General features: G+C 41.8%; 1 protein-coding gene across 8 annotated transcripts in view; it reads right to left on the bottom strand.

Moving 5' to 3' along the window:
• Positions 1-18,582, bottom strand: part of CACNB2 (calcium voltage-gated channel auxiliary subunit beta 2) — a 334,276-nt gene that overhangs the window by 47,227 nt on the left and 268,467 nt on the right. For 5 of the 8 annotated variants that reach the window (XM_077268311.1, XM_077268314.1, XM_077268312.1 and 2 more), the window contains 4 exons: positions 8,126-8,248; positions 6,630-6,766; positions 4,397-4,473; positions 1,384-1,517 (listed from right to left, as the gene is read on the bottom strand). In XM_077268311.1, the coding sequence (XP_077124426.1) occupies positions 1,384-1,517; positions 4,397-4,473; positions 6,630-6,766; positions 8,126-8,248 (471 nt within the window). Of the gene's footprint in view, positions 1-1,218; positions 1,239-1,383; positions 1,518-4,396; positions 4,474-6,629; positions 6,767-8,125; positions 8,249-18,582 lie in introns of all 8 variants that reach the window. The other 3 variants (XM_077268315.1, XM_077268318.1, XM_077268317.1) reach the window with 1 other exon arrangement.

Genomic DNA, 18,582 nt, shown 5'->3' with positions numbered 1-18,582 from the left:
CAGCGGTGGGCAGAACTCTATCAACTGTTGCTCCATACTGGTTTCCACCACAAGATAAATGATAAATATATGAAGGCTGGGGGGGGATCATGCTGTCGAGACCCCACTGAACCCAAGAACAGGGAAAGGAGGCCTAAACTCACCTATGTGAATGTAGCAGCAGTGAGCATGGGCGACCATCACTCCTTTAGCCAGTTAATGGAGCCGCGGTCGCACATGCTCACTACCGATCCATTAACACAGAAGACTTTTGGGCCCTGTGCTCGCAATAAGTAAAGGTCCAAGCCGTCAGAGGCCCAGCAATCACATATCCCATTATTTGGGGGTCCAAGCCGTCAAAAAAGTTACCGATAAATGATAACTCACAATCTTAGTACAAATCAAATTAAGAATTCTGGACCTAACTAATTAATAATGAAATTAAATTTTAGGTATGTTTTTATAAACCAGACCACCGTCATTAACCCCTTCACCACCCTAATCCAACAAGACTATTATATCAGATTTGTCCACCTTTGAGGGCTTTTCATTTTATTTAAAATATATATTTGAAGCTAAAAGTCATTTTTTCAATTACTGTATATTTTATTTGAAAAAATGTGTTTTTGTTTTTTTAATTTTACAGGCTCTTTGTTTGCCCTGCACATTGAATTTTGACGTGACCAGAGCTGAAAAAAAAGACAAAAACCTCCACTGTCAGAACGAGTTCACTGACGGATCCTTAGTTATCTCATTCTGCAGCCAGATCAACACAAAGGTTCTAGAAGGCAAACACAGTGCACATTTGTGTTTTAGAATCGTATTTCATAAACAAATGTGCAATGTTCGTCTTCTATAACCTTTGTGGCTGCAGAATGAGTTAACTAAGGATCCATCAGTGAGCTCATTCTGACAATTTTATAGGAGAGATTGTAGAGGTTTTGTCTTTTTTTGAGCTCCGGTCACATCAAAGTTCATATAAAAGCTAAAATAAAAGCACATTTTCTAATGAAACCTAATTGCAAAAATGATTTTTAGCCCCAAATACATGAATTAAAGTTAAAAAAAAAATACATTAAATAAAATTGTCCCCAAAAGTGGCCAACCTAGACCATCAAGAATATTTGATACTAACCCAATCCACCCTAGACTAACGGCTACTCTTTCGATCTTTTGGCACTGTCGGGGTGCAGGTATGGATCCTTCTGCTTCGTAAACTCTATGTCTATGTAAACTTACCGATTTTTGCTTCTGTTTAGCTACAAGCAGCATGAAAAGGAAACAGAGAACAACAAGGCATGCGTGTTACTGACATCTCGAGAGACAAAGACGTTAAACAAGACTTGAAATGTGGCGCGTGGCAGCCGTACAGATGGTGCGCGTCCGGCCCGAGCTGGCGGTTACCTTCTTAAAAAAAGGCATTCTTTTCTCTTTCATGTGGGGTGATGTTAAACTGTTTACACTGGGTTTAGGGGAGCGATGATTTGCTGGAATTTCAATCTCTTCTGCCTCTAAGCCACTGGCATCTAAGTCTATAGCTACATACAGACAAATTACGTATGGTTATCAGATGGAGAAGAAAAATGCAGTCACACATAATATCATCTGGGAAGGAAGGCTCAAATCAAGGCACACGAGCAAAAGACAATAAGGTTACTACGGGGGATTTGTTGGAGCCAAACTTTGATTTTCTTAACCGAATCGGGGGTAGTCCAATCCTTAGGACCAACACTGAACAGCAGAAAGGTGGGGTTGGGGGACTACAGCACAGACACATATGTTTTTTGGACTGTAGTACCCAGGACGGCCACACTCTTATGTATGGCGCTGTTCTTGTGGTCATTCTACCGATCGTCGAGGTCCGGGTGTTGGCACCCCATGTTCCCATGAGGATATGATTCTGAAATGCCATAAAGTGGCCTCCTCCACAGATTCATAGAAAATAAACAAAGCGGAAATGTGCACTCCATTCTAAGTCTTGGTATGAGTGGGGTACCAGACAGCGGACCCCCAACTAATCAGCGAGTTATAATCTATCTTATGTATAGCTCATAACTCTCAGTGTGGTCAATAAAGATTTAAATCAAATCTGTAAGCAGATTTTTGCAGGGACAGAGATGCTGATTCTAGGGATGTGCCACTTGTTCAGTAGCTTGCTGTAGTTACAATTCAATCAGTATTTTATCAGCAGATTACCACCGCAGGACTAGATGTCACGTGCCAGGCAGTCCAGCTTTACTGTAACCCCGCCCCAACCAATGATTGGCAGTTTGCTGACAGTGTTCACAGTAAGCAGCCAATCAGTGGTGTGGGCGGGGCTATACACAGCTCAGCATTCTAAGCACTGCAGATAAAAAGGATAAACTGTACCAAGCAGTCCAGTAAGTGACACATTGCTGGAATCCGGCTCTCTGCCCCTACATTATCCTGCTCCCAGATTACATAGCAAAAACCTGCTGAGAATTTCCCTTTAAGGAGAGATAATCAATGTCTGACTCCTGCAAATCCCAATTAAAGGATTTTTCTTGTTGACACTTTTCATTTACATGTATAAGCTTCCATATAGACACAATCTGTACAGTGATTTTCATGCACATATGCACCTTTATGCCAGACTTTATGGGCAATGTCAACGACCAGAACATACATATTTATATTTACAGAGTCTAGAAACATCTAATGAATGTTTTGTTTAAACTATATGCCAAAACTGGAATATTAATTAAATTAGATCGATAAAATAATAATAGGACATGAATCTATCAAGTCAAACTACTTTTTTTTCAGTCGTTTACATCTTCAAGTTGAAAAACTACCGTATTTCACTGTGCTAATTGCTGGTAATGAATGTAAATCTCAAACTAAACGAATGAAAACTCAGTTTTACAATCTACAGACTATGGCTGAGAAGAAATGGTCCTCAGGGGTGTGGTCTATGGGGGTGTGGTGTGCGGGGGCGTGGTCTGAGGAGGGTGTGGGCTTTAACTCAGCTAACACTGAGATCAATGCCAAGCTTATAGGGAGAAAATAACACTACTTGATTAAAAATAGATGGATTTTAGAAAATGTCAGACTCTCGGGTGCCCATTTTGTGGCCCCAGGCTCTTGTCTTCCCTCTGTATAGAGTAGTAGAGGGTTCAAAAGGAAAAAACAGGAGAGTGCATGTCTGGAGCCATGCATAGTGTATGGGGTAAAATACATCAACTTTAGGTATTACAATTGTAGACTGTGAGATTTTGATAAAGTTCAACATTATTATTTTTGGGTTATTACTATATATCACTAATGCAATTTAGCATTTTTAGCAGCTTTTGGGCTGCTTAGGGCCCATATATTGTTCTTTTCTGTGTCTGCCAGGTGCTACTAATATTATTACTATTAATGTAATCAAATACGTAATGCATATTACAATGCCCAAAGAAATTTCCCGGGTTTAGATGCCCATAAATAATTAATGGTCAAAAATCTACATACAAATACATCGGGCTTCACAATTAAACAAAATAAAAAAGTGTCATTAAAAGGTCAATATAATAAATCCTAGAAAAGCAGAAGTAAATACCAAAAATTAACCAACAAAAAGTTCAAAAATGCCAAAAATCAAATACCCAAATAAATAGCATTAAGCAAGGACCAAAAATTTAGGGTATTGTCATTAAAAAGGTTGTCCGGGGGATAAAAATTACTTAAAAAAGAAGAAGCTCAGATTGAGGAAAAAAAAAAATAGTACAGCCCTTTACCAATAACCAGAAGCTCCCAGTCCCTGATCTGCTTCTCGATTCTGGTCAACCCACCAAAAACACTTGACAGCCAATTCCTGGTTGTTAGGGGATGAACGAATCAATTCTAAACTAATCAAATTAATTTAGAATTTTCCAAAATTTAAAGATTCTAGAAAATCTCAATTTTTGGGTGTTCGATTTATTCGAATCCAGCTAAATGGATTTTTATGGGATCTCTTCCCGCACCTCTTCCTGTCGCCCAATCTCCCCACCAGTCCTCCTCTGGCTTCCTAAGGAAACCGCTCCGGTCTCCTCTTCGTCGATGATTCCCTCAATGCACCTTTTTTATACTGCAAATGAGGCATTGAATAAACTGGATACAAGTCAAATTTTCTAGCCAAACTTGAGAAAATTTGGCAAATTGTATTTTTTGGCAGTTTCGTGGGCAGTGATTGGCAGAGTGGGCACTTCTATCCACTTCTAGTGTGTCAAGATGAGACCAAGGACCCCCAGGGACCGAGAGCTGCTGGGTATCAGTGAGGGTGAGTATTACTTCTTTTTTATTCTTCTCTGACAACACTTAGAAATATTTTATATCCCCAGGACAACCAACTAAATTAGGAATTAGGAACTTTAAAAAAAAAAAAAAAATCCAGGTTAGACAAATTGGGGCATCGTTAATGAGACCAGCTTACCAGATGATGGTGGAGTCGATCTTCTAGAGCTAGGTACCACATCACCCAAACTGGAAGAAGAATTTGCCCCGGTTTTACTATTACACAGAAACACAGATAGAATTAGGTCATTTCTCGTAATCTACATTTGTACATATATAATCTAGGCACTAATGAAATGGTAAAATTAAATATTTGTCACCCCCCCCCTTATAACACATGAAGTACACAACATTCTTGGAGTTTTTATATTGTGCCCCCACAGAGCAGAGATTAGTTCCTGCAAGATCACATAAAGCTTTGTGGTCTCTCGTATATGAATGAAACTATCTGCCCCTGCCAAAGCCCAAATATCAAAGCATCCAAAAATAATCTGATCCTAACAGGGGTCTCTGAACTTTCCTACAACATGAAGACATTTATTTATGGGAAAAAAAAAATAATTTCATAAAAAAATATTATTTACTTAGCAAATCAAAATGTACAGGCTGCCTATAAGAGTAAGAAATGTCCGCTACGCCAAGAAAAATATACATAGGCCCAAGAAAAGCAACTATAACAAATATAATACATGGCTATATGACATGGCAGCTATGTATAGTGTCTAATCGAAAAAAAGTCCCCAAAAGGTATACAACTAAAGGTAACAGGTTGTGCTGATGATCTAACAATCAACCAGCATGATATAACACATTTATGTTTCTAAAGGAAAGATAACCTTGTGAATCTTCCATCCCTGAAAACCACACCGTGCCCACCATGGTCACATAAAATCATTTAATACAGTAGCCATAAGGTCATTAGTCTTTGGGTGGAGGGCCAAGGAAATTCAAGGCTGTACAACTATAAGAGCCTGCGCCATTGCTGGGAATCTTGCAATCAGCATCTATCATCTGATTCCAATCAGCAGCTATCATCCGATTCCAATCAGTAGCTATCATCCAATTCCAATCAGCAGCTATCATCAGAGTCCAATCAATAGCTATCATGAGTCCAATCAGCAGCTATCACCCAATTCCAATCAGCAGCTATCATCCAATTCCAATCAGCAGCTATCATCCAATTCCAATCAGCAGCTATCATCTGAGTCCAATCAGCAGCTATCATCTGATTCCCATCAGAAGAAATCATCTGAGTCCAATCAGCAGCTATCATCTGATTCCAATCAGCAGCCATCATCTGATTCTAAGCAGCAGCTATCATCTGAGTCCAATCAGCAGCTATCATCCAATTCCAATCAGCAGCTATCATCCTATTCCAATCAGCAGCTATCATCCAATTCCAATCAGCAGCTATCATCTGAGTCCAATCAGCAGCTATCATCTGATTCCCATCAGAAGAAATCATCTGAGTCCAATCAGCAGCTATCATCTGATTCCAATCAGCAGCCATCATCTGATTCTAAGCAGCAGCTATCATCTGAGTCCAATCAGCAGCTATCATCTGATTCCCATCAGAAGAAATCATCTGAGTCCAATCAGCAGCTATCATCTGATTCCAATCAGCAGCCATCATCTGATTCTAAGCAGCAGCTATCATCTGAGTCCAATCAGCAGCTATCATCCAATTCCAATCAGCAGCTATCATCCTATTCCAATCAGCAGCTATCATCCAATTCCAATCAGCAGCTATCATCCAATTCCAATCAGGAGCTATCATCTGAGTCCAATCAGCAGCTATCATCTGATTCCAATCAGCAGCCATCATCTGATTCTAAGCAGCTATCATCTGAGTCCAATCAGCAGCTATCATCTGATTCCCATCAGAAGAAATCATCTGAGTCCAATCAGCAGCTATCATCTGATTCCAATCAGCAGCCATCATCTGATTCTAAGCAGCTATCATCTGAGTCCAATCAGCAGCTATCATATGAGTCCAATCAGCAGCTATCATCTGAGTCCAATCAGCAGCTATCATCTGAGTCCAATCAGCAGCTATCATCCATTTTTAATCAGCAGCTATCATCTGAGTCCAATCAGCAGCTATCATCTGAGTCCAATCAGCAGCTATCATCCATTTCCAATCAGCAGCTATCATCTGAGTCAAATCAGCAGCTATCATCTGATTCCAATCAGCAGCTATCATGTGATTCTAAGCAGCTATCATCTGAGTCCAATCAGTAGCTATCATTTGAAGAATGACATGATACCGTACACATCAGTGTATGCTTGTGGTCCTCCATGGTGGAAGGGTTAGGGGAGTAGTTCCACTAGCTATAAAGGATATAAACTGTCCATAGAGACCATTTTGATACCTTGTGTAGAATTTTCCCTGTTTTGCCTTTTGTTCATGCTGAAGCCTCATGTTTTCCAGCTTTACTGGACTAGGGATAAATCCTATTTCACAGCCTTCTTTTACCAGCCGACCTATCCACCAGTCATTGTTAAATTTCTGAAAAAAAAAAAAAAAAATGTTTCAAAACTATAAGACATGAACTACTTTGCATGAGAAGCGCATATTCACCTGTATCCAATGGGCCTGTGCTTCGTGGTCGGCTTCTCTGTACACTGAGCCACAGCATATACACCTTTACTCCGGGTGTTTAGTTTTGGTTAGGGTAACAGGTGTTTTCATTTACTCATTTGTCTTCCCTATCACCTTTCGGGTGCGGCTTTATATACTTTCCCCCTGCTGGTATTTCCTGCTGCTGATAGTCTCATTTGGATGTTCAGCTATACTGCTGTAGTTTAAGTCAGTCAGTGAAAGACCAGCTAGGGTTTATCTCTCTGCTGTTTAATGTTCTTTAGCCTACACCTATCTACTGTTTCTTTTTAGGAACTAGGCAACATATTCTCTAACAGTACTTACTTAATCCTTTATTTTGTATTTCATGGTTTGTTTTACTCACTCTGGGATCTCTTTCTTTTTCAGCACACTTTCCCTTCTGTAGGTAATTTACACTCTGCTCTGCCCTCTGATTCTTTAGGAGGAACATTAAGTGCTTTACGGCCTTTCAGGCAGGATAGGTCCAAGTTGCCATTATTTAGTCTGTGGTTGGGGATATCTCAACTCATGAAGGAACCACTAGGGACTGCGGGGTCAGGATTTCTAGTCTGTACAGGAACCGACAGGGTCAGTTGCAGTTTTTAGTGTGCTACCTATTTTCCCAAGTGACTTGCTACACTCATAAATTCCAGAAATTAGCTTAGCTATAGGGGATGAGGAGGCAGCTACTGTGTCTGGTACCCGCTGTGCTTCTAGGCCCCTCTACCACACACGATGCCTGTATTATATGTGGCAGGTGGTGGCGCTGCTACACATATCGAATTGGAACCCAGGAGCTTAAAAAGGGGTTACTCCCCAAAAAATGTATCTATCCAGAGGATTGCTGATGATCTGACCCCGGGGAGAATCAACTATCACGCCAACAGGGGACTAGCAACAGTAGTGTGCATGCATGACCATGGCAGTCAATGGACCGGTAGTTACTTATCCATTCTACCGCTTCATCCTTTTTTGTCATTGAACAGGTTCCAGCAGTCAGACTCCCATGTGATCATATATTTTGTAAATGTTCTTGATGGGATAACCTTTTAATTTGAACATCTGATTCCAGGCATTAAAATTCCATGAATTTTAGCTGATGAAACTAAATACATAATACAGCGGGTCCAATCCGGCTCATGGAAAATAGGTTATCGTTATAGATAAAGAGTAAATAAAAATAAATGATTTGATATTTCCTCCACGTAAGAGAATATTCCATAACTTCAGACATCAGCAGATATTAGTATTCCATAATGATCTCACCTCCTTGACGTGCAAAAAATCTTTAGCCTCAAATGAAACAGCCATTCCTGGAACTGGAACCTCGTCATCATGAGCTGCGCTGTACCCAACATTCGTCCGTACGGCAAATGCAACCGGCTTGGTCTAGAAAAAAGAAAAAAAAGATGCAGAGACATTTAATACAATTAATGCCTCCTGTACAACGCATTAGTCATATCAAGACCGAACTAAGGAACGTAAGAAACGTCTTGTGCTGTATTTTACACACCTTAAGGGATGTTCCATTACAGTAAAATCCAGAGTCGATGGGCCAAGGTTGGATTAATAAAAAAAATTCTATACTCATTGGCGGGACCGGCACCATTCCTTTGCACTCTCTTCTGTATCCCATGCCCGTCTTGGGGCATCAACATCCTGAGAAGCACGTCATGTGCCCGCTGCAGCCAATAAGTGCCCGCTAATGTGCGGGTTTTTCCAATTGGACTGAATGTTCAACCTGCAGCTGCCATGTGTCGCCTCCTGCTGGATATTGATGCTCTGAGACCTGCGGAAAGCATGGAAGCAAGTGCAGCGGAGTGGTGCCAAGTCAGTATAGATTATTTCTTATTATTATTACTAGTGATGAGCGAGTGTACTCGTTGCTCGGGTGGTCTCCGAGTATTTGTTAGTGCTCGGAGATTTAGTTTTCATCGCCGCAGCTAAATGATTTACAGCTATTAGACAGCTTGATTACATGTGGGGATTTCCTAGCAACCAGGCAACCCCTACATGTACTCAGGCTGGCTAATAGCTGTAAATCATTCAACTGTGGTGATGAAAACGAAATCTCCGAACACTAACAAATACTCGGAGATCACCTGAGCGGAAAACCCGAGCAACGAGTATATTCGCTCATCACTAATTATTACCCTACACTGGGCCATTTGCAATGATTTGTAAAATAGGTTTAATCCCTTAAAGTAATTATTTTTCTTGTGAAATTTTACACTGAAAATCTTGTATAATGTTTAATAAGTCCATGTCTTAGACCATAACTGGAGTTTTGAAATAATAACAGGTTTCATCTACGCTTCATTATTTACCTGCCTGTATTGGCAATGAGGACAGTAGAGAAGAAGCCTAGAAAGTAGAGTAGACGCAACGCAATTGATAAACTCATGCGCTTTCCTTACACATTATGGAAAAAATGGAAGATACTGAAATATACCAGAGTTTGAAATGTTAGTAATTTGCTCGTAAATGCCATAAAATATTATGTAATGTTTATAGTGGAGACATTTATGGAATCCAACTGTTGACAATCTTTTAAGTCTCTAATACCAAAACTGTTCCTGGTCCACTGCACGTCGTTCCAGGCCATTAATCATAAGACGAGCACAATATGCCGTCAGGTATTAGGCGGTTCGCCTGATTCCGCTCAGCGGCCACAGACCACTGTCGTGGCCGATGGACGGAGATGTTCGAATCAATTCACGCCACCGGACGCCACGCCCGCTAAATGGTTTCTGCATATCGCATACATCACATCACCAACGTTTGCCGGTCAGAAACCGGCGAATCCTCGCAGCTCACAGTGGACTAAAACACCTGCAGTCACAAAGACTAACTGCAGACTTTAGACCAGACAACCCCTTTAATGTCTGCACAGAGCTGTCGCTTTACACCATCCATCTGACAGGGTAAGCTAAAAGAGGCAGACAAGTCACCAATGCTCTGCTTACTCCATAACTGCTACACCTCCTCTGTCATTAACATCAGCACAAACACTGCACCCCAACCGTGAGCTTTATGGCTGGTACATTACCAAGCACAATGCTGAGCGTGGGATGGAGTAGTGTAAGGCAGCCACCACATGACTCTCCCTTTTCTGTTCCCCATCACTGTGCCCAATGCACAAAGCGAGGTCCATAAAGCCATGGAGGGGACAAGTTTTGGGTGGAAGAATATGACCGGCTGCACAGATCTCGGACCTCAGCCTGATTCAACACCTTTGGGATGTATTAGATCGGAGATTGTGAGTCCGGCCTAACCCCAACATCAGTGCTTGCCCTCACAATTGCTCCTCTGGATCAAGGGGCAAAAATTCTCAAAGACCCCTCCAAAATCTTGTAGAAATTCTTCCTAGAAGAACGGACGCTGTTACAGCTGTAAAGGGGCCGACTCCATATTAAAGTCTATGGATTTAGAGTGGGTGTCATAAAAGCTCCTTTAGGTGTAATGTTTTGTCCTCATGGTGCAGGTTTATAAAGTTACTCAACTTGTATATAGATTATATCAGTGCATAGACTGGTGATTGTAAAAAAGGAACATAAACCGATCTAACGTGAAGTTTTTACAATCAGATCCTAAATCATCTTAACTGATCTTCGCATCTACATCCAGTCCATGACACATCATCGTAATTCATTACATATCCATATAATTTATTTCCTTTAACTTTTTTTAAGTATCAGGGAAGGTTTTTCAATAAACACTTCCCCGAAAAGACATAAAAGTCTTCAGTCTGTGAAAGTCCAGCCGTTCTATGTTTGCGTAAAACTTTCTGGCAAACAAAATGGCAAAAATAGAAACAAAACTTTTCTAAATTTAGAGTGGAGGTTTATGAGAGAAGACAGGGAACTAAAGATTTGCAAAGCACATTTGCATTCTAAAAAGCAAAAATTGGAATCTGTTCGTCAATAACGTATCCAATAATTATAAATGTAATATAAACATTTCCTTTAGGATTTCCGATTCTCGTGGATATGTCACAGAACTGAAAAGAGAAAAGGTGCACAGACGAGATGCATCTGAATAGAAGACTGTTCCTTACATGCGGCTTAAATACACGATCAGCCCTACCAAATTAGGAAATGCTAACTCTCAGCTAGTGGCGAGAAGAGAGGAATCTGCAATAGAAAAGTACATGACACGCAAGCAGCAGGGGGATACAATAAAACGGAACAGAAACATGCACAGACCAGAGAGATTACTAATGCCAATGAGACTAGGAAAACTTATTTTTCATGACTATGCTGCATACACATATCTCGTATACAGAATATATACCTTCCTAGGCTCGATAGACATGCTTACCGTAGATGCCATAGAAATACAAGTAGAAGTTTTCTGTTTGCAAAAGAGCTATGCACCATTTTTAAAGGGAATCCGTCAATAGGATCAACCCACCTAAGCCGTCTCTATCGCAATGAAGGTCCTAGGAAGCTGAATAAAATGATACCTTGATATCTGCGATCCGATGTTTTATTCCAGAGAAATCCACATTTTTCTTAATATGTAAATGAGCTGTTAAGATCAATGGGAAGGACCTAGATATTCCAGAGAATCTGCCTCCAGAGTTTATTTTAAAGGGAACCTCTCACCAAGTTTGGCCGATACGAGTTACGGCCACCACCTTTCAGGGCTTATCTGTTGTGAATTAGACTTTTTTGGCTCCCTCTAGTGGTTACTAGTGATATGACTCTGGGATTTCCTTCCCTCTGTTTGCACCCAGCTGGGTCGTTACTTCAGGGGTGTTGCTATATTAACCTCCTGGAACCTTAGTCCAGTGCCTGGCATCGGTGTTATCAGACACATTCTGTTTGCTCCTGTTTGCTGGTCCTGGTTCGTGCTAAATTAAGCTAAGTCTTGCTTCTTTGTTTTTTGGGTTATTTGTTTGCTATCATTTTTGTCCAGCTTGTACTAAATGTGATTCCTGACCTTGCTGGAAGCTCTAGGGGGCTGGTGTTCTCCCCCCGGGCCGTTAGACGGTTCGGGGGTTCTTGAATTTCCAGTGTGGATATTTTTGATAGGATTTTTTGCTGACCATATAAGTTATCTTTCTATATTCTGCTATTAGCTAGTGGGCCTCTCTTTGCTAAATTCCTAGCTCATTCTTATGTTTGTCTTTTCCTCTTACCTCACCGTTATTATTTGTGGGGGGCTTCTATCCAACTTTTTGGGGTATTTCCTCTGGAGGCAAGAAAGGTCTTTCTTTTCCCTTCTAGGGGTAGTTAGCTCTCCGGCTGGCGCGAGACGTCTAGGATCAACGTAGGAACGTTCCCCGGCTGCTGGTATTTGTGGTGCTAGGATTAGTTATATGGTCAGCCCAGTTACCACTGCCCTATGAGCTGGTTTTCTGTATTTACTGACTTAGCATTATTCCTGAGACCCTCTGCCATTGGGGTCATAACAGTATGCCAGGCCAATATTGAATGTTTAAAGCATTGCAGAAGTGGGATAATAAGAAAGGAAATTCTGAGGTTTTTTTTTTTCCTTCCTTCTCTTCCTCCCCTTTACCTTTGAGTGGCGTGTGCTTGCTGCAGACATGAATGTGCAGACCTTGATTACAAGTGTAAACCAGCTGGCAGCTCGTGTGCAGGGTATACAAGATTTTGTTACCAGTAGTTCCATGTCTGAACCTAAAATACCTATTCCGGAATTGTTTTCTGGAGATCGATTTAGGTTTAGGAATTTCAAGAATAATTGTAAATTGTTTCTTTCTCTGAGACCCCGTTCATCTGGAGATTCTGCTCAGCAAGTTAAAATTGTTATTTCTTTTTTGCAGGGCGACCCTCAGGATTGGGCTTTCTCGCTAGCGCCAGGAGATCCGGCATTGGCGAATATTGATGCGTTTTTTCTGGCGCTCGGATTGCTATACGAGGAACCCAATCTTGAAATTCAGGCAGAAAAAGCCTTGCTGGCTATTTCTCAGGGTCAGGATGAAGCTGAAGTGTATTGCCAAAAATTTCAGAAATGGTCCGTGCTTACTCAGTGGAATGAGTGTGCTCAGGCCTCAAATTTCAGAAATGGCCTTTCTGAAGCCATTAAGAATGTGATGGTGGGTTTCCCCATTCCTACAAGTCTGAATGATTCTATGGCGCTTGCTATTCAAATTGACCGGCGTTTGCGGGAGCGCAAAACCGCTAATCCTCTGGTGGTGTTGTCTGAACAAACACCTGATTTAATGCAATGTGATAGAATTCAGACTAGAAATGAACGGAAAAATCATAGACGTCAGAATGGGTTATGTTTTTACTGTGGTGATTCTACACATGTTATATCAGCATGCTCTAAACGCCTAACAAGGGTTGTTAGTCCTGTCGCCATTGGTAATTTGCAACCTAAATTTATTTTGTCTGTGACTTTAATTTGCTCTTTGTCTTCTTACCCTGTTATGGCGTTTGTGGATTCAGGTGCTGCCCTGAGTCTTATGGATCTGTCATTTGCCAAGCGCTGTGGTTTTGTTCTTGAACCGTTAGTATATCCTATTCATCTTAGAGGTATTGATGCTACGCCATTGGCGGAAAATAAACCGCAGTTTTGGACGCAGGTGACCATGTGCATGACTCCTGAACATCGGGAGGTGATTCGTTTTCTTGTTCTGCATAAAATGCATGATTTGGTCGTTTTGGGTCTGCCATGGTTACAGACCCACAATCCAGTCCTGGATTGGAAGGCAATGTCTGTGTCAAGTTGGGGCTGTCAGGGAATTCATGCTGATTCCCCGCCGGTGTCTATTGCTTCCTCTACTCCTTCGGAAGTTCCTGAGTATTTGTCTGATTATCAGGATGTATTCAGTGAGTCCAGATCCAGTGCTCTTCCTCCTCATAGGGACTGTGACTGCACCATAGATTTGATTCCAGGTAGTAAATTTCCTAAGGGAAGATTATTTAATCTGTCAGTACCTGAGCATGCCGCAATGCGTTCATATATCAAGGAGTCTCTGGAGAAGGGGCATATCCGTCCATCCTCTTCCCCTCTTGGTGCGGGATTCTTTTTTGTGGCTAAGAAGGACGGATCTTTGAGACCTTGTATTGACTATTGGCTACTGAATAAAATCACTGTAAAATTTCAGTATCCTTTGCCTCTCTTGTCGGACTTGTTTGCCCGGATTAAGGGTGCCAAGTGGTTCACCAAGATAGATCTTCGTGGTGCATACAACCTTGTGCGCATTAAGCAAGGTGATGAATGGAAGACTGCATTTAATACGCCCGAAGGTCATTTTGAGTACTTGGTGATGCCTTTTGGGCTCTCTAATGCTCCCTCAGTGTTTCAGTCCTTTATGCATGATATTTTCCGGAAGTATCTGGATAAATTTATGATTGTTTATCTGGACGATATTCTGGTTTTCTCTGAAGATTGGGACTCACATGTGGAGCAGGTCAGGATGGTGTTTCAGGTTTTGCGTGAGAATGCCTTGTTTGTTAAAGGCTCAAAGTGTCTCTTTGGAGTACAGAAAGTTCCCTTTTTGGGGTTTATTTTTTCCCCTTCTGCTGTGGAGATGGACCCAGTCAAGGTCCGAGCTATTCATGAGTGGACTCAACCCACGTCAGTTAAGAGTCTTCAGAAGTTCTTGGGTTTTGCTAACTTCTACCGTCGTTTTATCGCTAATTTTTCTAGCGTTGTTAAACCTTTGACGGATATGACCAAGAAAGGTTCTGATGTTGCTAACTGGGCTCCTGCAGCCGTGGAGGCGTTCCAGGAGTTGAAGCGCCGGTTTACTTCGGCGCCTGTTTTGTGCCAGCCTGATGTCTCACTTCCCTTTCAGGTCGAGGTGGATGCTTCTGAGATTGGGGCAGGGGCCGTTTTGTCACAGAGAGGCCCTGGTTGCTCGGTAATGAGACCATGTGCTTTCTTCTCTAGGAAGTTTTCGCCTGCTGAGCAGAATTATGATGTGGGCAATCGGGAATTACTAGCCATGAAGTGGGCATTTGAGGAGTGGCGTCATTGGCTCGAGGGTGCTAAGCATCGTGCGGTGGTCTTGACTGATCACAAAAATTTGATGTATCTCGAGTCTGCTAAACGCTTGAATCCTAGACAGGCCCGCTGGTCATTGTTTTTCTCCCGTTTTGACTTTGTGGTCTCGTATTTACCAGGTTCAAAGAATGTGAAAGCTGATGCTTTTTCGTCTAGGATCAACGTAGGAACGTTCCCCGGCTGCTGGTATTTGTGGTGCTAGGATTAGTTATATGGTCAGCCCAGTTACCACTGCCCTATGAGCTGGTTTTCTGTATTTACTGACTTAGCATTATTCCTGAGACCCTCTGCCATTGGGGTCATAACACTTATCTACCACATTCTATAATGCTGTATATCTGCCCCCGATTCGACCTGCAAAAGAAGAAAAATAATTTTTATTATACTCACCTGGGGGCGGTGTGGTCCGATGGGTGTCGCAGGTCCTGGTCCGGCACCTCCCATCTTCTTACGATCCCCGTCCTTCTTCTTGCGTCATGTGGATGATGCGTCCCTGTGTCATCCACACAGGTTCCCTGGCATTGCGGTCCTGCACAGGCGTACTTATCTGCCCTGAAAGTACTGCAGTGCGCAGGTGCTTGGAAAGGTCAGAGAGACCCAGCGCCTGCGCACTGCAGGAATTTGCTCTGCCGTCAACAGGGCATATAAGTATGCCTGCGCAGGAGCACGATGCCAGGGAGCCTGTGAAGCAAGCAGGAGGGCGGCATCGCAAGAAGATAGGAGGCGCCGGACCAGGACCTGTGACACCCGTCAGACCGGTCCACCCCCAGGTGAGTATAATAAAAGTTATTTTTCTTCTTTTGCAGGTCAGATCTGGGGCTTATATACAGCATTATAGAATGCTGTATAGAATTATAAATCTTCTACCGTTTTATGTATACAACTCCTATGCAGTCCTTTAGGTTTCTATGGGTACAGACTACAGATCCTTCGTAGTCTGGTATTACATCTAAAAAACACAGATTATAACTGCACATTTGTCAACAGCCCCAAATTTGCTTGGACTCTCATGAATTTTCACATACAGTACAGTCCAGACAAAATTTGGGGCTGTAAAGGGGTGGATTGTATGTTCTATGGCAAGGGCAGGTCGTTGGCAAATACGTAACAGTGTCCTTCAACTGTGATGGTTCAAAATTGTGTGCAGGATGCAGGTGATTGTTAAAGGCCCCGGAGAGGCTGCAGACTGAGCTGTATGCAGCAGCTTGCATGCCAATGGCAGTATCCAAATTCCAACCCACCGGGCCAAGATGGCAGATTTTTTTTATTATTTTTTTTATGCAACATACAGAAAAAATAACACTAAACAAATGTAAAGACACATGGAAATCCATATATATAGCAGCAGCTGCCAAGGCAAACAGGATCATGGGGTGCATTAAAAGAGGTCTGGATACACATGATGAGAGCATTATACTGCCTCTGTACAAATCCCTAGTTAGACCGCACATGGAGTACTGTGTCCAGTTTTGGGCACCGGTGCTCAGGAAGGATATAATGGAACTAGAGAGAGTACAAAGGAGGGCAACAAAGTTAATAAAGGGGATGGGAGAACTACAATACCCAGATAGATTAGCGAAATTAGGATTATTTAGTCTAGAAAAAAGACGACTGAGGGGCGATCTAATAACCATGTATAAGTATATAAGGGGACAATATAAATATCTTGCTGAGGATCTGTTTATACCAAGGAAGGTGACGGTCACAAGGGGGCATTCTTTGCGTCTGGAGGAGAGAAGGTTTTTCCACCAAAATAGAAGAGGATTCTTTACTGTTAGGGCAGTGAGAATGTGGAATTGCTTGCCTGAGGAGGTGGTGATGGCGAACTCAGTCGAGGGGTTCAAGAGAGGCCTGGATGTCTTCCTGGAGCAGAACAATATTGTATCATACAATTATTAGGTTCTGTAGAAGGACGTAGATCTGGGGATTTATTATGATGGAATATAGGAATATAGGCTGAACTGGATGGACAAATGTCTTTTTTCGGCCTTACTAACTATGTTACTATGTTACTATGTTACTATATATAAAAGGTTACCTAGAAGAAAGGCAGAAAAGAGATAAAAAAAGGTAGCAAATACCCTGAAAGTTAGGAATATCGTTGCACTCTACCTTTCTATTTGATCAATCATATTTAATTCAATGACATATTGAAGGCAAACTATTGTTTTCAATGGAGCTTCCCTTTAAATGAAGTACTTTAAAGGGAACCTGTCAGCAGGATTGTGCTCAGTAACCTACAGACTAGGGGGAGGGTCAGTGAGGGATCAGTAATTGGTCAGCAGTCTGCATTATGAATAGTTAATCAGAGCACCACATGAAGACCCCCCACAGGCCGCCCCGGGGCACGAGCATATCATTAACTCAAAACTGAAAATAAAGATTAAACAACAACCACAAGACGGATTCCATCACCAGTTATCATTGGGATCAGTATAACAGTGCCAACCTGACACTGTCTGTAGGTTACTGTACACAATTTTCTACAGCTTAAAAAAAAAATCATGGACACTTCATTTTTTTTTTACAGATAGGGTAAAAAAGTGTCCTGTTTTTACAGACTGTCCAGGAATTTTTGAAGGTTGGAAACCTGGGTCATCTTGCCCGTTCTACCTATCTATATGTAATGCAACATTGTTCTATAATTCTGTCTGGAGCTACTAAAGGACAATTTAGTTCCGACCATTCAGAATAATTTACAAATACCACAAATACCAAAGAACAACACAAGAGAAAACAATCATCTAATACACTCAGCAAATCAAATACTCATTGATTCATTGTCTGGCCGAGTTCTCAACAGTCCCGACTGCTCTTCCCTCCAGTAACACTTATTACTTATTATCATTGGACGCTCATTATGGCCGGCAGACAGCGCGCGTCATACCGGGTCGTAGATTCAGACGTTCCTGGCAGTGATTTCATATTCCATTGTTATGAATAAAAATGAGCTCCGATACTAAACCAGTGGTAAAATACTGAGATTTATACTGGTTTGTGCTGTATGTGATGTTCCAGATCAAGTGCCGGACAGCCTGTGGTGCTACTTGGCTGCACTGATACATAATGACCAAGAGGTTCTCAATAGGATTTGGGTCTGGGGAACATAAAGTCTAGTCAATGGCATCAATGCATGTGTCATCCGGGAAATACCTACGGTATACACTCTGATCATATCTGGCCAGGTAACGTCCTGAGAACTTCATCCACGTACCTAGCAGCCATCAAAAAATGTCATGGTTTCTACAAGGAAGCTGAAGCTTGAGCATCATTGGGGAAGCTGAAGCTTGAGCATCATTGGATTTTCCACCAGAACAATGATCCCAAGCATACCTCACAGGCCACCAAGGAAAGGTTTGAGAAGGAATTCTGGAAGATTCTTACATGGCTATCATAGTTCCTTGACTTGAACCCTTTAAAAAAATATTTGGTGGGTTTTGAAAAATGCCATTGCAGCACACACACAACTGATCTGGAAACCATTGGCCATGAGATATAGTCCAAGATTCCTTAGTAATGCTGCTAGAACCTGCTGTCTGGCTAAGCATCATATTTGTAGCAGGTTATAACAGCCAGAGGAGCTCTGTTAAGTACTAATGACGCTTGTTATGAAGGAGTGAATAATTCTGAGACTGCAGTAAACGATATAAAGGTACATTTTGTGCTGAATTTGGAGAAGTTACTTGTTAGATTAGTTGTGTTGATTTGCATTGGTTATATTAGTAACGGCGCCACAACTA

This window comes from Ranitomeya variabilis, chromosome 6 (genome assembly GCF_051348905.1).
Source record: "Ranitomeya variabilis isolate aRanVar5 chromosome 6, aRanVar5.hap1, whole genome shotgun sequence".
Taxonomy (NCBI): domain Eukaryota; kingdom Metazoa; phylum Chordata; class Amphibia; order Anura; family Dendrobatidae; genus Ranitomeya; species Ranitomeya variabilis.
The sequence above is the reverse complement of the archived record's forward strand: the minus strand, read 5'-3'. Positions and strand labels throughout refer to the sequence as shown.